The 27,370-nt window shown below is 38.9% G+C and overlaps 2 protein-coding genes across 3 annotated transcripts in view; one reads left to right on the top strand and one right to left on the bottom strand.

Annotated features, from left to right (window-relative positions):
• The window catches only part of SCRN1 (secernin 1), a 37,497-nt gene extending 15,718 nt beyond the window's left edge, over positions 1-21,779 (top strand). For both annotated transcript variants that reach the window (XM_017836109.1, XM_017836111.1), the window contains exons 3-9: positions 5,721-5,902; positions 11,731-11,933; positions 14,835-15,029; positions 16,648-16,813; positions 18,728-18,908; positions 21,063-21,222; positions 21,467-21,779. In XM_017836109.1, the coding sequence (XP_017691598.1) occupies positions 5,721-5,902; positions 11,731-11,933; positions 14,835-15,029; positions 16,648-16,813; positions 18,728-18,908; positions 21,063-21,221 (1,086 nt within the window). In that variant the 3' untranslated portion in view covers position 21,222; positions 21,467-21,779. The remainder of the gene's footprint in view (positions 1-5,720; positions 5,903-11,730; positions 11,934-14,834; positions 15,030-16,647; positions 16,814-18,727; positions 18,909-21,062; positions 21,223-21,466) is intronic.
• Positions 21,780-26,968: 5,189 nt separating this feature from the next.
• WIPF3 (WAS/WASL interacting protein family member 3) overlaps positions 26,969-27,370 on the bottom strand; it is a 34,814-nt gene continuing 34,412 nt past the window's right edge. The window contains exon 7 of the mRNA XM_017836094.1: positions 26,969-26,992. Coding sequence (XP_017691583.1) covers positions 26,969-26,992 — 24 coding nt within the window. The remainder of the gene's footprint in view (positions 26,993-27,370) is intronic.

Raw genomic sequence — 27,370 nt, forward strand, 5'->3', positions numbered from 1 at the left:
GACCCAAACCATTTACTTGTGTCAAAACAGATTTGTGAGCAGGTAGTTCAAATGCCTAGGATATCTGAGAGTTCCAAGGATATCTCTGTGATAGGCTTTTTGTGGCTTGTTTGAAATCTGTTTCTAACTGTTTTAAAACATTAAATTAATAAGCTTCATCCCTATTTCAGTTTTACTTTTGCTCATCACCCAGGAGACTGCTAGATTTGTATCTTAATAAACAAGAGGTAAACTTTTGACTGCTAAATCAACTCTGACATATAGTGTCACCAGAGCATTCTCAGCCTTGGGTACCTTGCTGCATTTTGTGGTGTTTGATTTGTTTGGAGATTTTTATATTTCATTTTGCTGAGCATGTTTCCATACTGTGGCTCATATGCCTGAGGCTCCCTGATAGCTTTATAGAGTAGATCAGAGTAGGTCAGAGGGTGCAGATAGTTCTGCTTTTTGACAGGGGAACTGTTTGGCTTTTTCCAACTTCTCTAATTATTTTTCTTTTCCAGAATAAAATCTATCTACCCTACACACTGCTATGGATCAGAGGCACACAGATTCAAATTTTACAGTTATTGGTTACAGTGAATACAAACATCTAGGAACAATATGCAAGTACAAAGTGTATGTAAAGTGCACTAGGGAAAAACTCTTCTTAATATGAAGAAGAAAGAGGCATTGTGTCAGAAATTGGCTTTTTTCTGTATTTGTACAGTTAGTTAATACTGTTTATATCTGGCTACAACATGAGGATACAAGTACTAGTGTGTGTTTCGGAAAGATGAATACCCGAGGATTCATCCTGATGCTGGAGAGACTTATATTCATCATTCTGGTTTGACTTACGTGAGCGCTAGAACTAGGGCTGGCTGCTTGAGATGTACCCGGGCTGGATTTATCCTGCTGTATGGCTGTCCCCTCCATGGTGGCACAAGTTTCACTGCTAGCAGAAGATGTCATGGCCATGTTTAATTGGTGTTGTAGAGTGGAAGACATATAGATGACTTTATACTTAGTTCTGCTTTGAGCCTAAGCAAGCAGTGGTAACAGCATTGGCTAACCACATCTTTTGTTGTGTGTTCTACTGCTTGCATATTTCCCTTTCCAGAGAACAGTTATTACCATTCCTTTGAGCTCTACTAAATTTGTTCCTGTAAACAAGCAGCAAAAGAATTGTCAGTAAAGTGCATTGTCAGGCACATCCACACAAGATGGTCCAAAGTGCTTTTATGAACAACCATGTTCTACCTTTCCAGGTTTCCATTTCCCTGTGATGGGAGAGCCCAAGGTAGCCCATGTTACCTGTGGAATCACCTCTCTAGACAGTTCCAGCCAGGCTGTCAGTCTCAATGTCTTGATAGCCAGGGAGGCAGCAGGCTGTGAGACTGCCTCATCACGTTTTTTCCATCCCTCTTTTGGAAGGGGTTAAAAGCAACCATGATGCAGTTTACTGAGTTGCTACAATGGTACAGATATTTTGCCTATTTTCAAATATGTGCTATGGTACAGCAGTGCTGGAAGTAGTTAAGCAAAGAGTTAATGCCAATTTAGAGCCTGGATTTGATGGTGCGGGAGGGGGTGGGGTGGGATCTCTTCTGTAATCTGGAATCTTAAGGCCCTTTTTCAGGAAAAGATCATTTCTTTCTAAAGCATTCCCTGACTATTGCCTTTGTTATCCAGGGCTGAAGCCTATGTGATTTCATTGATATTTCATAATGACCTGACTGACAGTGCTAGGAATTGGGCTTCTGCAGCCTGAGTACAGTAGAAACTGCACAATAGCTTCTTTTCATTAATGAAAGAAGAAATCTCTTGTGCTTATGACTGTCGTGTCTGTTTTTGGAATACCTCCAAACTATCTACATGCCCAAGCAAGGATGCGAGATACATTTGTGCCTTGTGCTATTCTTAGAACTGCCTTGATAAGATTCTCTTCTTGATACTGTAAATGAAATAAATATCATTAGTTTCCAGCCTGCTCAATTTTCTTTAAAGTTGTTGGCTTCATCTCTTGTATGTGAAGTCTCTGTTCTTTACTTTTATATTTCCTAATGGGAATTTACTGTCACAGGGCATGATGCCAGTTATGCTGCTTTCAGGACTGGAGTTCTAGAAAATCAATGGAGCCTGACACCATTCACTCACAGCCTTTGCCACCAAATTTGTCACTATTCTTCTGTTTTTAGCATTCATACTCAAAGAAAAATGTTAGTGTTAGGAAATGCTGAGGCTGGACACTTCAGGAATTTTAAAGGCAGGGTTAGTGGCAAGCAGGAGCACAGCAGTACCTTATGTCTGTTTCATTTGTCATTGCCTACTTTGGCACAGACCTCAATAGAACAGGCTGCTTTTGCTCTTGTGCTGTGGAGGGATTTACCAGATCTGTGGGGTGCAGGAGAGGAGACAGGGAGGTTGGAGTTTGTGCTCCCTTTTGAAATCCTGTCATCATCTGAGCTCCTGTTTCTAGAGATCTAGTGGTCAGTGAGGTTTTTTTGGTGGTTAGTGTTGTCTTTCCCCCCTGTTCTCTTTTATGCCTGAGCTGGTTTAAGGGTATGTTCTGATTTCTGTGGAACAAGGAGCAGTGGTTTGCTGTGCTGCAAACTGAGTGTCTGGCTCTGGTTGACCTACCTTTATTACTGATGTGTCTTGGCTATAAGTGGATAGCCCCGTTCCTCTTGTGTCCTGGAAGAGAGTTTTCTGATGTTTTTTTAAGAGGGGGATGGTGAAATTATGAAGTGAGAGGTTTATGTTTAAAATTAATAATCTATTTTTTGGACCCTGTTTATAATCTGGACCCTGGTTCTTTTTTTTTAGAAGTTCATACATATTATTAACAAATATGAACCAAATGCTTGCCTTAATACATCAATCCTATTGAGTGCCTACTTTTATACTTACTGGAGTAAATAATTCTAATGGGAATGTGACATCTCATCAAGGCTTATTCAGCAATGTCAATAACCATGGCAAACAAATAAGATTCAGTAGTTTCATAAGACTTGTCAGCTGCTGGCAGGTTGGAATACATTTTTTCTGTTATTTAGATCTTCTGTGACAATTTATATAAATAAGGCTTGAACACTATGTACCTGAGTTATTGTGTGGAAACTGAATATAGTGTGAAAATATGGTCCATGCTTGCTTTTTTGGGGGGTTAAGGGATGTAATGAAGCAATATAGAAGGTGACAGCTATATTCTGAGTTGTGTAGAGGTGTTTCCCGGGCTCTGATTACATAGTTACATAGCAAAACCACATTTTTCTCAGAATGCTCTAGATTCATCAAGTAGGAACAAACAATTTCTTCTTTCCCTTTTCTCAACTGCTACCACTGACAATAAAATCTTTGCAATGAATAGCAGCTTTGGAAATGCTGCTTTGAATGAGGTGCCAAGTAATAAGTGTTTGGTTGCAAGGATAGCCAGAATATGTTTTGCAGAGGAAAGGCATTCAGCACATTTTTTAGCCTAACTATCACTTTTCAGAGTGCTATCATAATTTTTTCTTCTAGAAAATCAAAGAGTCGGTGTAAGCAAGCTTGTATAATGGAGTTATTCAGCCAGAGAATGCTATGCAAGTGTGGGTTTATGGACTACTGAAGTCTCCTCCACACTGTCACAGTTTTTGATTTCTGCTGTGGAGTTGAGAAGGTTGATGTCCTGGATGGCTCTGCAGGATGGCTCCAGCCTGGATGGCTCTGCAGGATGACCACCCTTGAGATGTGGGGGCCAAGGCTTGCACTGTACAGGGGTTGGTGTCTGCTTTGGCTGCAGACCTGTCACCTGGCAGCTGCTCTGGTTTTCACATGTAATCTTTTGTGGCTGCTGCAGCTCCTCCTTTGCACATCCAGCAAATACAGTTATTCTCTGTTCACCCACATGCATTAAGTGCTTATCCAAACAGCGCTGACCTGAAGCACTGAAATAAAATTGCACAGAATGTCAAAAATGAGATTTGTTTGCTGACAGCTCAAATGGAGAAGGGGGAGTTTTGGTAAGGAATATCTGTTCTGGCATGTCTTGGTTACACAATAAAGCAAAGAGTGAACTGTAAAAAGTGTTTTCATTAGTCAAATTTTAGCTCCTGGCCTCTGTATTAAGGATTTTCTCTAACAAATACAGTAAGTTTGTTCCTGACAGGATCTTATTGCCTAAGCCGTAAATTAAAATTAAGCACACAGCAGAAAAAGGAAACATGTCCCTATACTCTTTTTATTCCTTATAATGAAAGAGGAAAGAGTTTTCTGTTCCTTCTTTTTTTTTTTTTTTAAATCATTACGTATATCCTCTATGAGAAATCATTCTCTTATTTCACATATAATTTGCCTGGTTTTATAGCAAGGTGACAGTTTGACTATTTGCATGCATTTCCTAATGAAGGTGGCAAGCTCATTTCTTGTGTCCCTCTTGCATAGTCATAGTGAAGGACTCTGAAAATGCCATTTCTGATCAAAGATGGTCTGCTATGCATTTTAATTGCATACTAGACTACCTATTACTGTAAAAATCATTGCTCAAACTGGAGGATGAAGATGCTCATGCTGTGTAATCCTTACGGGGGAAAGACAGGCTAGGAGAAAAACTATAGCTTCTCACTGCTAATCATTTTGGACTGATTTCTTTGGCGTTAGGTATTAATATAGACCCAGCAAGGGAAACAAGGCTAACAAATTTTAGTCCACAAGTCCATTCTGATGATCCTGCTTACTTTAATATTTCTGATCATATATTCTTCTGGAAAAATGTTGTGGAAGATGTTACAACAGGAGTGCTGGACACTAAGAGCTGTCTCATAAATACCTCAGACAACTTCACTTTCCTCACAAGAAAATTCTGTGGAGTTTGATCTTTGAAAAACTTGATGTGAACTCAGTAGTAAAATGTAAAGCCCATTCCTTTGGTTTGCACATGCCAATGATGTAATGATGGCTCAAGCTCTAATCCATGCTGTTTGGTAAAACAGTGCTTGATTTGAAGTCCTAGGGCAAGGGAAAAGTAAATGTATTTGAAAAATAACATATAATTCCTTCCTTGCAGTTTCATTGACTTCTCTGCAGCTTTCCTTTTTAGCTTTGACTTGTCAGAGTACATCCACATTACATGTGGATTACAGTGGACCATTTAAAATAGCACAAACATGATATTAAGCAACAACAATGCCTGTGTTTTATTTCTATGACTGTTTATCAAAGCATGCCACTGAATCTTTTCAAGACTTTTTTTCTCCTCTCTTTCTGCAGTTGTCTCTGTCTTGGGGGCAGCTGCGGGGGAGGCAGCAAGGGAGAAGGGGAAGCCTCCTAATGTATTTTGTCCAGTTACCATTGTTGAACTATGTATTTAATTAAATACTGGAGATTGCGCTCAGGTGAAGTGGTAGAATGGTTAGTTGTTGTTACAATGTACAAACATGATCTGTGTTTCATTAATGTAGCAGTACAGTCTCCTCCTGCCTTCCAATGATTCTAGCGCTTGGGTTCTGCTTGATTCTTTGCAACCTGCAAGCATCGAGACAGATGTATTTTTCCAGGCTTATGCAACATAAGGATGTAAAGGCTCAAACATGACACTTAAATGTTGTTTAAAAAAGTTCCTTGTTCATTCACAAAACGTGAACTTTTTAAATAACGTGTGTCCTGTCTGTACATTGAAGTCTTGTGTTATTTCAGTCACAACACTAGATAAAGTACTTGCAATTGTTTGACCTCTTCTTTTCCTGCTGTCCCTGCAGTGCACATATATTGAGATTGAGCAGGTGCCGAAGACTCATGCTGTTGTGCTGAGCAGGCCCTCCTGGCTTTGGGGGGCAGAAATGGGAGCTAACGAGCACGGAGTCTGTGTAGCTAATGAAGCCGTTGTGACCAGAGAACCAGCTTCTGAATCCGAAGCCTTGCTTGGCATGGATCTTGTAAGGTGGGTGGCCTGTCAAGCTGTGACCAGCCTTTCAAACACCAAAGGTTTAGACGATGATGGTACCAGGTAACAGCTTTGTGGTGTTGGCACGAGGAGATTTTAAAACAGTATAGGAGGAGACCCGCCTAGGCAGAGCTCCAGACACAGTTGAATTAACACTTAAAACACCTGCAATCTGAATTTAGCTACCAGTCTATTGTGGGTTCACTCACTCTACCTTGTCTACATACCCTACAGTCTAGCAGTGGCTATTCTGACAGGATAAGAGATTTGATTACATTGTTAGTAAGGAACTACTAACCAATTTGTAATATCAGATTGCTGGTGTGCCCTTCATTTTCCCCCACATTACAACAGCCTACTCTGACCTAAAAAGCTTATTCTGGGCTTATAGCCAACTGTAGGCATAAACAGACTACTATGCCTTACTTCAGCCCATGCATTCCAATGCAAACCATTGCCCTTATTTAAATGCTGGCAAACAAACTCCTGTGAGTTTGTTCATTGAAGGCTGTCTGCCCTAAAGGCTTGTTCTGCACTGTAAGGCTCAGCCTGCATGCTGATCTTGTAGTGAAGAGAATTTAAAGGAGACTTGGGGGGGGAAGAAAGCTGAAAATGAAAGAAGAGAGAGTATGGTGTGAACTTATTACAAAGAGAAAAGAAACAAATGGACTCAGTTTAGTTAAAGACGTGACAACAGCTGCATATTTAAGTGAATCAATGTTAGACCCACTGGTCCTGCTGGAATTTGCCCTAGGGTACTTAATGAGCAGGGTGAAACAATTTCAGGTGACTTCTCGTTTTTCTTGACAACTAATGAAAAATGGGAGAGGTTCTGGATGACTGGAAAAAGTTAAATGCTGTGGCTATACTTCACATTGTTTAAAAGAGTTGTTATAGCCCAGTTTAACCTTAGTTCCTGAAGGGGAAAAAACTCACTTAAATATCAAGGAGTTGATAAATGCACAGTAATAACTGGTAGTCAAGCAAAACCTTGTCATACCATTCTACTTTATTCCTGCAGTGAGTTAACAGATTTTATTGGTAAAGGACAGGAAATACCTTGACTTTTAAGAGGACATTAAAAACTTAGAAGTTATTCTCATAAGCAAGCTGGGAATCATGAGTTAGAAGATTGTTGTTAGGTGTATAGCTGCCTGAAACTTCGACTGTAAATGTTCTGTAATGATGTCTCTGCAGAAATACGTGTGGTTCCAGCTACCATAAATCAAGAGGAATATGAGCCAGTTGTAGAGAATGCAGTGGAAATGGAAAACATTATCAGACATGTATAAAATCTGACCAATGAGAAAATAATGAGGGAATTTGTTATGTTTTACTTTGGTATTTTCTCTGAGGTCTATTACTGAAGGAATCTGTGGAGAAGCTGTACCCGGGCAGATTAGTGAATTTGATTGCATCAAGGGAGACTGAATAGACTTGAGTACTCTTTTAAGAAAATATAGGACAAGCTTTTGTCAAGGAAAGGGATATATTAGGTGGCTCTCCAAGCTCCACCTTTATTTTTTTCTCTTCTACTACCATGCTTTTGAAACTTTTGACAAACCGTTGGTTTAAATGTAGAGTTCTGCTTATTTTTGTCGGTTATTTCAGTCTCAAATTACTGTTTAACATTCAAATATATGTTATCCAGCAGCTCTAGATTTACCCACACTAGCAAATCAGGAGATATCAAAATAAGGAGGCACTGGTAATAAACAATAAGTAATCATCACCTGTAGATATTACACTCTTGTAGATATTGCCCTCCCTCTCTTTCTTCTTACCTGCAAAAGAAATTCTCTGTAGCTCAAATGCAGAGGGAGTGTGCTTCAGGCAAGGAGAAGTAGAGATGTGTTGCAGGATACCGTCTGGTGCTTGTTTCAGCTAAAGTGATTCTTTTTCTTACCGTGAAGGCTTGGCCAGTTGCATTAAGCTTATCTATTTCATGTCACCTCATCAAATAGAGAGCCATCAAGTACAAAATCAGTCTCAAGTAGGCTGCAGTGAAGCAGCTGGCACCAGTTCTGCTTCTTTTTACCCACCTGCAGAACAGACTAATTCTATTGCACTGGGTTTCTTGGAATAAAAATATACAGGCATTTGAAGCCTAATTAAGAAATGCACATATCTGCTGGACAGTTTTTTTCTCACACCTATGTATATGTTGGACTTGTGCATCTCTCAGATCTTAGCTGAAGCATGAAGACTGACATTCTGTGTCTGCATAGGACTGGGTGCTTGCAAAAGAAACTAAAAGCTTCATACTTTGAAAGATGTTCTTTAGAGCACACATAAGAGTTGTCAACACAGGAATGTCATTCAGGTAGTAGAATCAAATTTGCTTGAATGCTCAGGCTCCCCTAAGAATTTGCTTCTACATTCTCTTGGAGGGATTATTCTTTTTCCATAGGAGAGAATTCCTGTCTCTCTGAACTCATCTGAAATTGCCACTTTTCAGCTGGATTTAAAATCCAGCCAACATGGGCAAAGGCTGTAGGTGAGAGAACATGATGTTAAACAGGCCAGAGGTAGTACAGGGTAGTACAATTCTGAAGTCAGCACATTTTGTTGTTGAAATAGAAAATTGAAAATTAATCCTGTAACCTTATAGACAAAGGATTTTTTTCAATAAGGATCACAATGGACATGAGTAAAGATGTGCTTCACAAGGGTTTTAGCTTATTTACCAACTGGCTGCTGGCTTAGTGACTGAAAACTCTGTGTTACCTAGTATACTGCTGTATCTGAAGATTAAGACTGATTTTTACAGGGTTGTAGCTTGATAGAGTATCACAGAGTGTCAGAACACTTGAATGATTCTTAAGAAATTAATGAAGTTTGTATGATTGACTTCAGGGTTAGAAATTGGTCCTATTCCATGGAGGCTGATCCCCATCCCAGTTAATCTAAATGGAGAACGTGAACCTAGTCACAACTGACAGAAAAAAATGAGAGAAAACATGTTTCAGCACAAATTCCTAAGGAACCTTTATTTTCTAGGGATTTAATCAAAAGCTAGTCTTTGAAAGCTGTACCACTATTTCTGCATTGGTTAGCTTATGAGGGTATTCTTCAGATATTCTTCCTAGTGTGGCTGCAGTTTTGGGGTTTTTTTAAGGCACAGTTGCCCATATAAAGCATCTGTTTACTTAGGGAAGTACATTCATATGAAGAATTTGTGTTTTGCTTATGCTTATACAGTTAGAATAGGACAGGATTATCATACAAAAGGTATATATGAAGAAACCTGTAAAATACATCCTTATTTTTGCATTTTTATCTTAATTTTAATCCCTATGTGTTTGTATTATTTATTTGTTCTTTTCATCACAGGTGCAATAACTTTTTCAGAGCCACACAGAGATGCCAATCTTGGCAGGGAGTCAAGAATGCTCTTTAAAATGGTATTAATTTGTTTACCAATTTCTTTCCTTAGAGACATCAAAACTGAATTTAGTAGAATGTCATCAAGTATGTTAGCTACTTAATTTGGAAAGCCTGCATATATAATTAATAGGTGAAGTTGAAAAGCTTAAGATAATGTTGTTTTGACAATGTGATAGCATATTGTAGGTACTGAGGCAGTGGCTTGTACTAAGTCACTGAAATTTTATTCATGACTAATTCAAGCTCTCATCTGGGGGTGAAATTACTTCAAACTTTGCTTCTAGCTCACCTTAAAAGGCACTCTGAAATGTGTTAGTGGGAGGGTTATGCTGCAGTTGCCCAGGACACTGATGCTGAGATAACTGGCAAGACTTACAGTTTTGTGAAGATGAGTTGTGTGGTTGTTGTGTAGGACGTGGTTTTTTGTTTTCTTGGTTTTTTTGCTATCCCTTGTGACTGACAGATAGGAGCAGCCAAACCAAAGCAGAGCCTAGACCTTTGTTAAATAGAAATAAATGTAGCATTGGAGCCATTTTTTAAAAAAAAAATATCTAAGAGAAACTTCTTTATCCTGAATTTCTGCTGTGGTTTTGACAGAGAAAGCTAGACTATAACCATCTCAAATGGAAAATTTCAGGGAGACATTATTAAAAGTTAGAGTGTGATGTTATGTCTCTTGGCAGGTTTTGATCTGATTATAACCTATTGGTTTTGGTCATTAACTGGAAAGGAGAGAGCAGGTTATCACTGAATCTAGTGACTATATGATCACCAAGGTAGTTTTCAGTCCATTCATGTAACTGTGGCTGTGACAGCTCCTGGAATTGTTCTTAGGAAATAAGACATGCTTTTGGACTGGCTCTTAAATGATATCTGTGGTATGTGTGAAGATTGGCATATCAGCATTGGTCTGAAAAAGCAATTGCACCAGTGATAAAGGAATAACATAAATGCATGGGGACTAAAAATGGACTCAACAACACAAACCAAGTTTCAGCTAACAAGAGAAACAAGGCGACAGAAGTTGTCACTGTAAGTTAGGCCTTAAAATTCTAATTGACTCTTGGTTCTTTGTCACTAAGTGATAAATACATGCTTCTGAGAGAGATGAAAACACTGCTTTTAGTAATTCAACCTAAAACAAGGCTAATGGTAGCCACTATTTAACAAAGCAGACCTAGTGCAGAGATCAGGTTGAAAAATCCTGAGATCAACAAATCTGTATTCAAGTTATTGGGACCTCATTTGTGTACTATAGTTTTTAGGAAAGAAACAGAGTAACGTTTTCCTCTCGTCATTTCCAGGGAAATGGAAAGAGCTAGCACAGTACTTATGTTTAAAAAGGTGAATTTTTTGGAATTATCCATCAGTCAAGATTACTTTGTCCATAGAGTTATTAGCGAAAGACAAACTCAGAGGAAAATATTAAGGTAACATAACCAACACAGAAATTTTGGGCTGATCTAGGTAACTCTCCCAAAGGATGGAGGCATGGATATGCTGTTCTTTGAAATACTACATTTCCTCATTACTATTACCATTACTGCATTTTGGAAGTAGTGGAATTGTTTGCAGGTCTGATTTGGACATTTTTCTGGTTACTGCTTTTATTGTTGACTCAGTTAGGACTGTAGATTATCTCAAGGGATTATATAATCCCATTTATTCAAGGCAGGATACGGTCATTCCCTATGGCTTTGTAAAACCTATTATCATGCCTCAGTTTCCTTTTCCTTAAAGTGCCCTTGCTTTGCTCAAACTTCCTTTTAAAATTGTTCTTTTAGACATATGGTGACTTTTACTTCAGACAAAAGGCGTATCTGGTATTTAAATGGTGTTTTGAGGAAGCCTCTGCAGGAACACTGGAGTATGACTGTGCACAAATACTTCTGTCTACAGTATGCAGTATGCATAAAAGGATAACATCTAGTTTCCATGGGCAATTTAATGCTGGAGTATTGAGACAGAAAGGTTTTAAAGGGGTTGTAATACTCCTTCCCTTTTTTGGTCTCTGGTATTATTAATTTACTGGTAATAGTAATTTACAATTTCCTACTTTTCTACAGAAAAGTAAACTTGATATAGTTGTTACTTTAAAAAGACGTTTGGAAATTGTCCTTCAAATTTTTCTGCCTGAGGTGAGGATAAATAGAGCATTGTCTGTTTACAGTGCAGATAAGACCACTGGTTAGTAAACACTAAAAGCCAGCTATGATAGACTTGGGAATAAAGAACCACTGTAGAAAATATAGACTAGAAATAAATAACTCAATATTTTATCCTTCAATTCTAGTAACTCGTTAAAGCAAGAATTCTTACACCAGGCATACTTGACGCTTTGGTATTTTAAAACAGGATCAGTGCTGATGTTTAGAAGTAATAACAAGACCTTGCTGTTACATTTCTCTCAGAATATCTGTTTTACCCTTTTCTTATAGACTTGGCCTAGAAAGAGGTGCAACAGCTAAAGAAGCATTGGATGTAATAGTTGCTCTGTTGGAAGAGCATGGACAAGGTGGAAATTATTATGAAGATGGGAGTTCATGCCATACTTTCCAAAGTGCATTTTTGATTGTGGACAGAAATGAAGCCTGGATACTGGAGACTTCTGGGAAGTACTGGGCAGCAGAAAAAATCACAGGTCAGTTTATCACTCCCATCAAGCCTCTCTTACTATAAATAGGTGTAAAGAGTTTTCTTGGAGGGATTTGTCTTAAATTCACTGAGTTTAAATCAGTGAATAATGAATGCAAGTGTTTGATTAAATTGCCAATTTGAATCTTCTTTATTTGTACTGCTCTTGATTTTTTAGTATGTTGATTTGCATTAGCTGATGTAACTTAGCATTTTCTGTGAAGCTGGAGATTGTTGTCTTTATACATAAACTATGTAATAATCATCATGCTTAAATTTTTATATTTGATAGGTATATTTTCCCAGATTTATTTACTGTTTGAAACCTGTTAAGTATCTTTTTGAGGAGTTTATGCCCAAATTATTACTTACAAATCTAAAATATTATGAGGGAAGGATAAACATTGATTGTTTTCCGAAAAGAGCTTGTGTTAGGTAGAAAATTGAATGCACTGATACAGGTTGCTTTACTGCAATAGATATAGTCCCCTCATATCCCCATTTCTTAACTGATAATGCAAAACAATACTTTGCTGCTCTTTAAGCTTGTAAATGGTTTCTTTTTTTGTATGTGTGAAGCCAGAACTGCCAAACTAACTTCTAGATTTCACTGGCTTAGTGGTTGAACTTATTTGAAACTTTTCCACCAAAAATGGGCTGCCTGAAGGTAATGTGATTGTCTAAGGCCTATATTTAATTTATTCTCAGTTGCTGGTTTTAATTTTGATGGGATTTTTATTTTCATAAGAGTAGAGCTTTTTAAAATTTACTCACTTTTGAATGAGTTAGGAATTCAGATAATTTAAGAGGACTCTTGTCATCCATGATTTGAGCTGTGACAGATCCATTCAATTCTCTCTTCATTTCCCCTTCACTGGAAGGTAGAAGGTAGCAGATATGGAGAGGAGCAAAGAAGTAACACCAGAATGTACAGTGTTGTGTGATGGCCTGTTGTCAGTTCATGTCATCAAATATGAATCAGCTTACCTTAGCAGAGAGTGTTTTCCCAAGCAAAGCTTGCATTTTAAGGATATCTACAAGACGGAGGAACTCTTCTGGCCTGAACAGATACCAAACATAGAGGAGGGAAGACTGATAATGCTGTCTTGATAAAATCCCAGTTCTGGAAAACAGCTGGCTCCTGAGGTTCCTGTGATTATGCAGGACAGCCTGCTGCCTTCTCTTGACCTACCTGACCAATATTTGAAGAACAGTGGGTTTTACTTAGCAGTTTTAGCTCCATCAGCAATACATAACCTTCATGTCCTTCTTCCCAGCTTATAAACTGTTGCCTTCATCTGCTGCTTGCAGCTTTTTGAAATGATACTGCAGCCTCTGTTCTGCTTTTTACGAGCACATTTCTCTTCAGGAGGTCCCTGTGAGCCACAGATAAGTAGTTTCCATCTCCTGCAGCCTGCCGAGGTTGCCAGGAGGAAAAGCTGCTGGCTATGTAAGAACTCTATATTTTGTACTTTGTTCAGGGAGTTCTTTTTTGCAACCATAAATGTACCTCTTAAGCTTTCCAATGAATGCACAAATGCTATTAAAATGGGGAAAATGTGTCATTCCCCAGTGTGAAGGCATTTTTTTCCCTGATTGTCCTCAGAGCTGTTCTGTTTCTAATGGTACTGCTGCAGTACTGTAAAGCTTATAGTAAGTATTTATCAAGCAACTGTTTGACATTAATTTAAGAATAAACACTTCAAAATCCTCTCTATTACTGTTCTTTAGTCTGAGTGAAAAAAATTATTTGATTGATAAATTTTCATTTTTTTGAGGGGATCAAACCCATGAAATACTATTTTACATGAGTTATTAAATATTTTAAAGAGCTCTTAAATAGCGGCTTGTCTAGCTGGATACAAACACAAATATTCTTATCAGTCAAGCCAAGAAAATTCCTTGAAAAGTATGCTGTTTGAAAGTGTGCATCAGAACAAGCTGCCAGTGACCCTAGTATAAGTCAGAACTGAATGACAGGGACTTTTCTGCAGACTGATGCACATAACTTCCTGAAGTTATTACCCATTATTTAAATTGCATGTGTGAGGCATTACAAAAGCAAGCTTACTTTTATGGAAGGCACTTTATTAGAAACTTTCACAACTACTGTTTTTGTTTCTGTTTAAGAAAAGGTTTGTGCCAAATTCCAGAATCTGTTTTTACTTTACTTTACAGATTTACTTTATCAGCTCTTTCTCTGGCTTCCAATGCATTTTCTTTATTCTCTCTGAGGAGTATCTGCAGCAACCACTGTTACTCATGCTGTGGATGTATGGATATTAACACTGCAGTGTTTTTGAGAAAAGGAAGTTAAAAAAACCTTTAATGTTCTTTAAAGGCCACTTCTACTTCCTTTTTACTTCAAGCCATTTTAAAATTCAATATAAAAAAATTTTAATTTACAATAAAACTGTTTTTCTACTGGGAAGCTTGAAGCAAGTTGGTAAGCATTTTCCAAATTCTCAGTTTTGAAGGGCAAGGCAGGTTCAGTAAATGCAGCTCTGCTGAAATATATTTTGAAATCAAGTCAGACCTTAAGCCTTGTCGTGGCTGTGGAATACACCCTTGGAAAAAAGGTTAGGCAGGTGCCTTTGGCATTTAGATATCATTATTACTTCATGGTCAGAACATGTGAGGTACGGATTGTGAAACTGGCATTCTAACTAAATCCTACTATTAGTAACAAGGCACTGTCAGTGTCTCAGTAGGGCACAGAGAATTGAGCTCTGCAACCTGCAGTGACTGGTAATTCTGTGTATGTGTAGTTGTGTAGTTATACAGTCATGCCAAACGTACATCCTAACCAGTGGTTTAATTTGTTTCATAATTGAAAAGACATTTTCCCTCCAGCTTCTCACAGAAAAACTGCATTAATGCTCCTTTTTAATATGTGGCCTTTCTACAGAGGGGGTGAAATGCATTTGCAATCAGCTTTCCTTAACTACAAAAATTGATGCTGAGCATCCTGAACTAAGGAATTATGTGAAAAGTCAAGGCTGGTGGAATGAAGACTCAGACTTCAATTTTTCTGAAGTGTTCTCTCTTGATGATGACCATATAGCTTGTTGTTCTGGCAGGGAGAGCCTAGAAAAGCAAGGTGGTAAGTGTTGAACCATCTTTCTGTGTGGGCAGTGGGATTTTTAGTCACTATTGCCTTCTTTTCAGGAATTCTGTCCAGAAATGCATGTGACTGAGAATACCTCTACATGTAAACTATGTAGAAGAGAAATTCAGAACTGAAGGTTGTCCCTAAACTTACCACGATTTAGGATGAAGTCCCCCTCAAGGTTTCAAAACAGCATTGCAATTATAAAATATCTTTCTTCACTGTTGTTCTGGTGTGCATGGTGTGCTGCTGCATTTGTGCTTTGCTCTAATTATGGTGGCCTACCTAATACGAAAATTACGGTATTAAAAAAATGGTTTTACGTATGAAAGAGTGAGCTCAGTGGAACCTACATTTTGGGAGGTTAGCTTAGCCGTTTGGGAAAGGATTAAGATCATAGTTTAAGGAAGAGCAATGCTAGTCAGTTGCAAACTGAAGTCCCTTTTTCATTCTTGAGCTGAACAAAGTTACTAGGGCTGACAGTGTGCCAATTCCCTGCAATGAAAGGAAGGGTTTATTTCCAGGCCCAGATTTATTACTGACCTCAGTTCACTGCAGCTGGCCAGAATACCTCTGAAATAACCGGCCTGCCGCAGTGCATGGCTGACATATATCTGTTCTTTCATGTGTGAAAAATAGCACAAATTATCATTTTCTAAAAAGCCCTTTACTACAGATGTGAATTTACTAGATTGTTGGCATCTTTGCATGTTGGCAAACATCAAGAAGAGTGCAGAGGTGAGATATTTATTGTAATGCAGAATTCCTGCTAAGGCTGTAGAATTACAGGTAGCATGTTTTGTGTCTAAGGCAGACACAGTAACTCTGAAGGACTATAGGTAAAAGATATTACTAAACCTGAATTTTAGCATTAAAAACCCTTAGGGCTCCTACAGGCAGATGGCTATGGCTGCAGATCTTGCAAGCTGCTGATTCATTCCATGTCTTCTAGTGCATTGAGGCACCTGTGCATCTGAGTCAGTGCAGGGTTTGAGGAGTTACTGGGGAGGAAGCCCTACCTGCCAAAGGGGTAATGCAAGAAAATGTGGCGTTGCCATGGTGGGGGAAACTGTGATAAGACATGGGCAGGAAATAGAATGAGAACAGGGGGTTCTTGTAGATAGTGGTTTGGAGAAAAATCTCAGTTGTCTAGGTCTGCTGCTGTAACATTCTGTGAATGCAGGATGATATTTCAAAATTTTGAGTGAGAAACAGTGTAAATAGATGAGAAGTGGGAGATCAGGGTGCTCCCATTCTGCCCGGGCTTGGGTAGAGGAAAATGGGTGTTTTATGTAAGTAGTCTCTTCATAGTTACTGCTAAAGCAGTATTTTGGACATGATGGCCTGCTTCCTGAAAAAATACCTTTTTAATGACATTTCTCCCTACCTAGCAATTGTAATGCCTAATGTTCTCTTCTTACTGTTCTCTTTTACTAGCTAGGCAAGTTCATTCTGCATGTACACTGTTTAAGTAGAAACTGTTAACTGGGATTTTTGACAAGCCCATGTCAAATGTCATTGGCCATAGTAGGCCAAAGCCCATTCAGGCTGAAATCCTTACCTGGGGTCCAAGCCATTGAACACTCAGGAATTTTTTCCCCTCCTCATATAGGTGACGTTTCTGCACAAGCTATGATTGATGTCCTGCGTGACAAGGACAGTGGTGTCTGTGTGGACTCTGAATCTTTCCTTACTACAGCTAGCATAGTGTCTGTTCTGCCTCAGGACCCTAGTTTTCCCTGTATTCATTACTTCACTGGCACGCCAGACCCTTCAAGGTAAGCCACAGCATTTGGGTCCCTGGGGTGCAGAGCAGATGATGGGTTGAAAGATAGTAAACAAACACTGCTACCTAAATGGGAACATGTTTCAAGAGCATGTTCTAACCAGAAATGCAGTCAGTAGTTATTGGTGTGCAATCTGACAGTCCTGCGTTACTGAACTGCATCTTGCTGCAATTCTAAATGGATACCACTGGCTTGAATGACTGGATCTAGAACTTTGCCTGAATTCAGAACTTCTAGGGTAAATGCAGTTTAGGGAGGACCTAGGAATTACATACTATTTCAGTGTAGTTGCTTTCCAGTAGGAAGGTTGTTAAAATGATGAGACTGTGGACCATTTTAGTCACTTCTCTTGAGAGGTGGGTACAAGACTGAAACAAAGTGTCTTAACCAGGAAAGAGGGGTTGTGTATTCTAGGTAGCCTCTTATGACATCAAAATGTTAACACAGCAAAACATGTGTAAGTTCCTGGTATCCCAAGCATGTTTTTTATTGGAGGGACAATTTCCAGATGGTTTACATAGTGTCCTCTCTAGCTGAAAGCAGCAGAGGAGACAAGGGAACTCATGGGTCAGATCATCAAAGAAATAATTATTTATCTCGTGCTTTAAACAGTATTCACCTGGGATTCACAGAAATTAAACTAAACTGCTTGCAGTTAATCAGGAGTTCTGCCACTTGCATTGAGGTGAAGAGGTTATGGAGAGAAGAAAATGGTGCCCTTGAACAGCTTACAGACATTCCTGTAAGAGGAGCAGTAGTAAGCATTAGGTTCTGTTGAGATCTATGGAAGTCATCCATGCCAAAGGGACTTTTCACTCACTTTGCATTATGCAACTCAAACAATGAGGATTAAGTGTGAAGTTTGAGCTTGCTTACCGAAACTTTTCTTTGTCTTGATGTAAATCATTTGTGATAAAAAGGAACAAGGCTTCAAGTTGTTTTGGTGGGATTTCTGTCTCTTTAAATGTGGAGATCCTAGCTTAAAAGTCTTGTTTAGACTCCTTTCTTGCTCTTTTTTACACTCTAAATGAATTAAAAAAGCATTATTTTAAATGCAGCTAGTGAGACACATAAACTCTTAGTCAGCAAGGCTTTGTGACAGTGATGGAAGGGTAAGCAGCAGTGAACCTGCTGACTGTATGCAGGCAGTGGTTATTAATCTTGTGTTGCAGAAGTCTTGCACTTCTGGCAGGTTCTTCACTGCAGAATGCAGGGTATTTTTTGTTCTGTATCTAAAGGGAAGGAAGGCAGTTTCCCCAGGCACTTGCCAACATCTACTCTTAACTTCTCAGGAATTAAGATCCTGTATGGGTGGGGCTTTGTTGTCTGTCCCTCTCTATATATGGAGTTTAGGTCCAAACTCAGTGTTGAAGTTGTTTGAGAAGCGTCATAATATTGGTCTCCATGTCTCTCCCCACCTCTTGAAATAAAATTCCAAAGTGCTGCCAAATCCTCTGAGCAAGATATGTAATCTTCCCTGCTCCACACAAGTGTGTATTTGTGATTTTAATAAAAATAAAATCTAGAATGAGAAGGAGAGATGGCAATATGAACAGATAACTGATGTGAGGCTGAATGTTGAGATTTTTTTAAAAAAAGTTGGAGAGGAAAAGCAGTAAAGAAGAGTAAAGAAGTGGCAGAACTGGCATGGAGGACACTAGGGAAGCCCATAGGTAAAAAAAGAGTGGTAAGGTTTTACAATAATTGGCAAACCTAGTTCTTTTAAAGCACATAGATATATTTTGCTTGTCACCAGTACCAACTCTCTAACCTCATCCATGCCTAGTGTAGATGAATTATCTATGCTGTTCTGTATGTGTTGTTTTAAAATAGCCTGGTAAGTATTTCAATAACATATGTGAAATCTCTCTTATTACTGCAAGCAGTAATTCTCATTTCTTTCAGGTCCATATTTAAACCCTTTATTTTTGTTGATGATGTAAAATTAGTACCAAAAGTACAGTCTCCTTCTTTTGGCAATGATGATCCTGCTAAAAAGATACCTCGATTCCAGGAGAAACCTGATCGTAGGCATGAATTGTACAAGGCACATGAATGGGCCCGATCTCTCCTGGAGAATGATCAGGTAAGAGCTGTGGGACCTGGACTTAAAGAATTGAAGTAAATGTAGACTCTTAACTCCATAATTTAAATCTGTCACTCACAAAAAAACATTCCCTGAATATTCTTATAATCCTTGCAAGTTTAACTTGAATAATGACACGCTCTGAAGGACAAACTATTCTGCAAAGTTTTTTTTGTTATCCAGTGAGTGTTGTTCTGCTCCATTATTTTTACAAAATGAAAAGTCAAACTGACAAGCTGATTAGCTTGTTCAATCCCCACTGTGTGTATAGTCTTTTTAGTGATTAAGACACTGGATGCTAGTGCAACATGGTATCAAAATTAGGATGGTGGCAGAAGTGTTGTAATAGAAATTATATGCTGGATTAAGAACTACATAGTTTGGAAAGATGTTTTTCTTGAAGGAATAATTTGTACATGACAGTTTTGCAAGTCTTGCAGTTTTGCACGTTTTGCAATTTAATGCATTTCTGTTAATTTTTAAGAATTAACTGAAAATACCATGTGAGAAGAAACAACACATTCCAATGTCATGCAAAAAGTACCTGAGGGCTGAAAACGTTCCATTCTAAAGCCTAAAGTGTTGAAGATCTCTTACAGAAATAGATTTTAGAATAAATAAAGGCAGGAAGGGGATTGTTCTGTATAGCTTTTCCAGTTGGTTGAGATACCACTTTTGATGTCACTGGGCAGGTAGTTCAATAACTTCTTTGACATTTGGAATTACAACTACAGCAGTAAACTGGATAAGTGGTTATGAGAAAGTAAAACAGAGGGAGATATCACCAGGACATGCCAGTCATGCTTTTGTTGGTATCTCAGGCAATTTGTGGAAGACCCTCACATAGTTGTGTTATACTTCCACAGAGGACTTGCTTTCTGCAATTTTCCTCTGTATGTGTTTGCATGGCTCAGTCTTGCTAAGATAATAACAGCATTCATACTTATCCATGATTGATTAAGGAAACTATGATTACCTTTGCTAGTACAAACTTGATTTAAATGCGGTTTTGGCGAGATGCCATTTTTAATCCCTTGGAATGGTGTAATTTAAAATCTATGGCCTCTGTGGTAACACTGACTCAATGTGCAGCTGACTCCCGTAAGAATGCAGGGTACTTTTTTGTTCTGTATCTAAAGGGAAGAAAGGCAGTTTCCCCAGGCACTTGCCAACATCTACTCTCAGCTTCTCAAGAATTAAGATCCTGTACGGGTGAGGCTGTGTTGTCTGGGGCAAGATGCTGATTTAGGGAAGACCTGGAAGAGGCATCTTAGCATCTTGTGAACTTATTAAAGTCCCCATAGCATGACACCAGTAGCTGTGGTAGAGAAGGAAATGTAGTTTTAGTCAGGCTTCATGCTAAAAAAGCTGCCTACCTGAGAGTCTAAACCTTAGCTGAGGTGCTCTACTCTTTCTGGACAAAATGCTGATATAAATCCTGGAAAGCTCAGAACTATCACTCATTTAGAATTACTTTTTTTTCCTGGAATTCAATTTTGACAGCTGCAAGCAAAACAAACAGCACTTCTCCATTAAAAAAAGAGAAAAAGGTAGAGTTTAAATAATATCTGGATAAAACAAAATGATACCTTTTCCAGGAGTAAATTTTCTTGAAACATGAATTTTCTAGAAACATGGAGAGCAGTACATCAGAATGGTACACAAAGCCTTCTCCAGGATGTGGAGTCTTGATACTGTTACATGACACATCATTTCAGATCTATTCATCATCGTGCAGGTGTTGATTTCAGGGATACACATATAAATACCACCATCTGTACAATTCCTAAGGCTTCTAGACTTCTCATATAGTTCTGTTTGTGGGCTTACAGGCTTAAGAATTTGCTTTACCTCTTTGTCATATGTACAACAAGCATTGTACCATTTTCCTCTATCCACCTTTCACCATCTTCCTCCTTTGCTTTCAACTTAGCAACTCCTTCTTTGTTATTTTTCTTAATGCACAAAGTGTTCAGCACTGTTCCTTTTCGTCTTTGGGCATCCAAAAAACCAATAATAGAAATAGTTTGTACTTAAAAAGGCTTTCTAATATTTAAAAATATTTGAAACTATCTCTATAACAGAAGAGAGCAATAAAATGCTTTAATGAGCCTGTTTGCTGGTTAATTGAGTTTGGTTGTTTCATGCCTTTAGGATAAAGGTCAGAAACTGATGAGGATTATGTTAGACCTTGAAAAACAAGGTTTAGAAGCAATGGAAGATATCCTTTCTCGTACAGAGATTCTGGATCCTGCTGAAGTAGTGGATCTTTTCTATGACTGTGTTGACACAGAACTAAAGTTCTTCAAATAAAGTAAGCAAACACTTTAATTCTTTAGATACTGAGTTTTTGGTACCAGTGAAATACTGGATCCGATTCTGCATCTCCTTTTCTTTTACGTTAAGCTAAGGGTGTTCAGAATCGGGTCCAAAGCCACCTTTCTACCTGCTCAAATGATCTCCAATGTCCCTTTTCCCTATGCTGCATTGCAGACAACTGTTTTTTCAATTTCACTTTTTCTTGGAATGGATTTTCAACCAATTTTATCTCATTTCAGCTATGGTGGCTATTGTTAGCCTTTTCACTGGAAGACTGCAATGTTCTTCAAGCCTTGAAAGAAAGTCTTCACACTTGTGAATTTGCAGGAAAAAACATTTCTAGAGGAAAAAATGTTACTTGCTAGCTGTATCCGGTTAACAAATTGCTTTCCTTTGTCCAATCTTGTGGTGTTTCTGTTTGTGTATGTATATAGTGAAAGGAGAAAGTCACTGACTGGTCCAATTACTGTGTGCATGCTGGCTAATTTAGTACAGAATGTTTAAACATGTATGTTGGGCAACCAATTAAAGCAAAGATTAACTTCATCAGGCTAACTTCCATATCGTTTTTGAAAGCAATCTGGTTTTCCCTCCTTTGCTCAGGACTTGCAGCAAAGCTGACTTGCATTTTTCTCTTCTTGCTAATTCATACAGAGAATGGTGGAGTTCAAATCCCGGTTTTGCAGGCAGGCAGGAGGGTAAGTCCTGGTTCTCGACCTTGTGCTGGCCTCAAATGGGCATATCTGATTACAGCAATTCAGCACCTGACATAATGCCTGCACAAATTATCAGAACCAAGTCCCCCAGGTTAAGTTTTGCCTTCGCTTAGCTTAGGGCACATGGCTGCTGTGCTAGTACCAAGTACTGAAATGCAGAGCCAGCCTGGATGCCAAGACGTCTACACATCATCTATTGGCTCCTAAGATGCAATTAATAAGGTGTTGAATTTATATGCAAGCTACAAATTTGGAATTTTTTGAAGGAATGCTGGATGGACATTGATCAATACCTGGCTGTTCTCCATCTTTCTGCCTTTGTACTGCTGAACAGTTCCTAGTCATCTCTGTGGTGAGATACACGGCTGATGAATCCACTCAGTACCAGTGAGTTACTGGTGGGTGTGGCAATCCAACTGGTTAGGCTTAGAAATGGCTGTCTTATGCTTCCTTACATTAAGTGCAGTTCTGCAGCATGCTTCCCTTCCCCAACAGTCCTACAGGCAGACCTGCTTTTCATGTATTTTCTTCTTGTGGAAGTGAAATAGGGCAAACACTTTGAGAATTAAACCAGTAAACACTGCTTCCTGTGTCTGATGAAGATGTTTGGGTTTTTGTTTAAACAGGAGGTTCAGACAAGTCCATGTCTTTAATAAGTGGAAGTTAGCACGTGGAGTTAAAATCCTTCACTGTTCAGGAAAGCGGATGCTGAAGAACCATGGACTTCTGTATTGAGGAAGCAAAAGCTCCTTAGAAGGCAGCAACACCTCAACTTGAAACTGTAAGAGTTGTGCATCAGGGAAATAGTCATTGCCACATTGGTGCACTGCATTCTCAGGATTTTCTAAATGAAATTGTTCTATTCAGACTCATTACTTTGATATTGCCTTATATGACAACTGGCAATTGGACAAGAAAACATTGGGCCTTTTTGCTTACAGAAAACAAGAATGAAGATATTTTTTCTAAAGTCCTACCTACTAGTCTCCCTTTCACAATACACTCCTCCCATGCTCTCTTTTACAGGACCAACTCCTGTGCCTAGGTATTCTGAAAGTGGAGACAAGGGAAGGAGAAAATTCACAAGTAAACCCTGAAACTTAGCTGCTCTCTGCTGTAGCCAGGATAGGGACTGACTACAAGGAGCACACTTCATTTCAGAGGGTATTGTGCTGGATGAAACCCTCTGAAAGAGAAGTGTGCTTTTGCCAGCTGCCTGTAAGTAAAGTAAATGGATTTCCCATGGAATCACTTCTGGAATGAGAGGGTACTTTGAATAAAAATACTCCTAATCAGAGTACACTTAACACACACCATGGTGAATTTTAAAGCTGCTTCTGCTTCTGTAAGTTGTTGCATCTAGCTGTTGGTGGATATTGTGAACAAGGGGAGAACAGGGATAAAATGACTGCCCCAGTCAGAGGGTCACTTCACACAGCTATTTTGCACAACTTGGATTTCTGACGTTTGAGAGTTGGGAGGGAGGCAACATGAAAGGTGTTCCTGCTAAAAACATAATATATCTTATTTGCCTGTTTTTTTAAGACAGAAGAAACTGACATTTGCACTTACATTGTTGTGGGAGTTTATGTCCTTGGAAGTGCTTATATGACAGAACTAATAAATTGTTTTGAGCACAGAGATCCAGGTAGTAATTTTCTAATACTGTATTGCTTTTGCTTCAGTAGTGTAGAGCTTTTTTAAAAAAAATATACTGTGTTACAGCAACATAGTTGGGAGCAATCATTAGAAACCAGAGCAACCCCATGGTCTTAACAATTTCAGTGGTCTTGAGCACAGCTGTGGCTCAATAGGACTTGTGGGACAATTGCTGTAGGGTGACAATCAGTTGTGATTCTTTGTATCTCCAGGTAACAGCAACTCCAGAAGCTTCAATGGATCTTGAATGATACAAATATGGAAATACCATTTCACCAATGCTTGAAAATATGCACAGGATTTCTAATTTAATCCCTGAAAGACGTTGCTTGCTTCTAAAATACCTGAAGCATAACAAAAATTAATTTTTTTCTTCTTCAAATATCTTCTGGCAGATAGTCTAGCATTAAATAGTTTTAAAATCCCTATGAAGTTACTTATTACAGAGCAATACACAAGTTTCAGAACAAGTGAGAACCAACAAAACATCACCTTTAATAGTACTATAACAAAATAGTCTTTAAAGCACTATTAAACTTTTCCAGTTGTTTGAGAAGCAATGTATATGCAAACCCCTGCTTATTACTGTATTCATGCATATTTATCAAGTAACTACAATAATGACAGTGACAGTATTGGTCAAAGCATCACCAATTTTTTTTTCTTTTCCCATGATGTACAGCAAGGTATCATAATAGGCTACAAAAAGACTAATGCTGCTTTCTTATAGTCCTACAGGTGAAGTGCTTTTTACTCTTACATCATCTCACACCATGAACCTATGTGTGTGGAAATAAAGTTACAGCACAACTGAGCTGCTACAAGAGAAAAGCAGAGATATATAAAGCTGCAGTTACTTGTCTTTTCCAAATAGTTTTGTTCAAAGGCAACACCATGGGGAAAGATCACCTGTGATCTATGACATTATTACAGCTGTAACTGAGGGGAATTGGTGGCAATTATATAAATTATTGCCATAACTGTAAATAGCCTTGCTGTTGGCACCAGACTCACCCTGGAACAGCAGTGTCCTTTCTCAAGTTGGTGAGTCATGGAATCATTTAGGTTGGAAAAAAAAATTGAGATCATCGAGTTCAACTGTTAACTCAGCACTACCAAGTCCACCACTAAACCATGTCCCCAAGTTCCACATCTACACATCTTTTAAATACCTCCTACCTACCTTTTAAATTTAAGTGGTGACTCCACCACTTCCCTGGGAAGCCTGTTCCAATGCCTGACCACCCTTTGAAGTTTTTCCTAATATCTAATCTAAACCTTCCCTGGCACAGCTTGAGGCCATTTCCTCTTGTCCTGTGGCTTGTTACTTGAGAGATGTGACTGACCCCCAACATCACTACAGCCTCCTTTCAGGTTATAGCAATAAGGTCTTCCCTGAGCCTCAAGTCAGGATGCTCTTGGCCTTCTTAGGCACCTGGACACGCTGCTGGCTCATGTTCAGCCAGTTCTCAATGAGCACCCCCTGGTCCTTTTGTGCCAGGCAGCTTTCCAGCCACTCTGCTCCAAGCCTGTAGCACTGCATGGGGTTATTGTAACCCAGGTGTAGGAACTCAGAAAAGCTGTAAAAGGGGGAATCAGAGTGTTTGAGGTTGAAAGGGATGGCTGGAGTTCATCTAGTCCAGCCTCCTTGCTCTACCAGGTCAGCTAGTGCCAGTTGCCCAGGACCAAGTACAGACAGTTTTTGAGTATCTTTAGGAGTGAGGCTCTACAATGTCACTGGGCAACCTGTGCCAGTGCTCAGTCACCTTCACAATTAAAAAAATGTTTCCTGATGTTCAGCCGGAGCCGCCTCTGTTGCAGCTGGTGCCCATTGCCTCTGGTCCTGTCACTGGGCATCACTGAAAAGAGACTGGCTCCATCTTTATACCATCCCTTCAGGTATTTATACACATTGAAGAGGTCCCCCCTGAGCCTTCTCTTTTCTAGGCTGAACAGCCCCAGTTTTCTGAGCCTTTCTTCATAGGAGAGATGCTCCAGTCCTTTCATCACCTTTGCAGGACTCTCACTAGTATGGCCATGTCTCCCTTGCACTGGGGAGCCCAGAACCTGGACACAGCACTCCAGATGTGGCCTCACCAGTGCTGAGTAGAGGGGAAGGATCACCTCCCTCAATCTGGCACCACTCCTCCTAATGCAGTGAAATGCACAGGAGTAAGTGTAATTCTTGTGAGAAATAGACATCTTAGGACCAGATCTGAACATCTGTGATCCAAGGACCTTATATCCCTAGCTGAATATTAAAAGCAGAAGTTCAGTTTTGTCTGCTGCTAGGTTGTTACTTTTCCCAACCAACTTTCTTCAAGACAACCACTTTGGGGACTGCTTCTTCCATGTGGTGTGTTTTGGACAATGAATCCTCACTGCGGGTGAACAACAGTAGTTCTAGTTGCCTGTTTAAAATGTGGGGTTTGGACCTCTCATCCAATGGCCTCGTAATTGCTGAGTAAAGGCAAACTCTCACAGATATGTGACAGTAAATATCCACTTTGCCAGAAGGAAAAGACAGGACATGTGCCCTTACATACATACATCGTGGTATATGTATTCACACACACCTTTTTTTTTGTTGTTTTTGTTTTTTGTTTTTTGTTTTTTTTTTTTTTTTTTTTGCTTACAATATAGCAACTTTCTTTTCCTCTACTTTGGAGAAGTTCTGTCATCTTTGTCAAATCCATGACCACCCTACCCAGGCTGGTCTTCTTCAGACACTATCCTATAAGGATCTGTAATCAGTAGGAGACAGGCTCAACAGCAGCCACAGCTCCTTGTCATCTCCTCTTCATGCTTGATGAGAGAAGGATTGTGGACCTGTCCCTTCATGACAGTGACATCCTGCTGCAATCTGAGGATAGGCAGAATAGAAGCGAAGGAACATAAAAACAGACTAAAGGTAGTACAGTAGTTTGACAGTTCATTGAAAAAATGTCTGAATAATAACTGGAGAATTTCCAAAATACTTAAAAATTATGATGAAAGGGGAAAAAAGAAATACAGGCATGTAATGCAAAACATTCTGAGATAACATTGTCAGCGTTATAAGAATGAGAATTGTTTCAACACTACAAATAACTTAAATTTTATGCTGCTTTGCTTAAAAAATATCCACCTATTTACAATAATTTAAAAGCCTGTACTAACATTCCTGTAGTATGTAGGCCAGCTAAAAAGGTATCATTTACACCATTTTTCCAGTTCATAGAAATGTTTACATTGCAGTACTTGTGACTCAAGTACAATCACTATCACTGCAATAGGGACCCCTTCTGTTTTATATATTATCTTGATGTACTTTTTTAATACTCTTCCAGAGAGCATCAGCAGACTCTTCTCATCTCACATGTGTTCTTAATGGAGGATTTCTAGAAGGATCTGTAAATAGATAGGACAGATTTAATCAAAGGAGATAAGATATATTTTTTTATAGGTATTTTGGATGCAGTTATACATCAGGGATGCTGCATTTATCTGCTACCTCTGATGTAATATATATATATAGATATAGATATATGGCTCATGTTCTGTAGCCCTTCAGTAACAAGTCTTTGATCAGATCAGATCATACATCAGACAATTCAGACTGACTGAGGCTGTCAAGTCATGCAAAATACCTTAGCACGGAAACAAACAAACAGGTTAATTAAAAGTTGGAGATAAATAGTTGATCTAATAATACAGAATACTGGGTTTTATAAAAAGCAGAATATGGGCATGAGATCTTTTGGCACCTTCAACTACCCACTGTCAAAG

The sequence above is a fragment of the Lepidothrix coronata genome, unplaced genomic scaffold (assembly GCF_001604755.1).
Source record: "Lepidothrix coronata isolate B3197 unplaced genomic scaffold, Lepidothrix_coronata-1.0 Scaffold270, whole genome shotgun sequence".
In the NCBI taxonomy this organism is placed as follows: domain Eukaryota; kingdom Metazoa; phylum Chordata; class Aves; order Passeriformes; family Pipridae; genus Lepidothrix; species Lepidothrix coronata.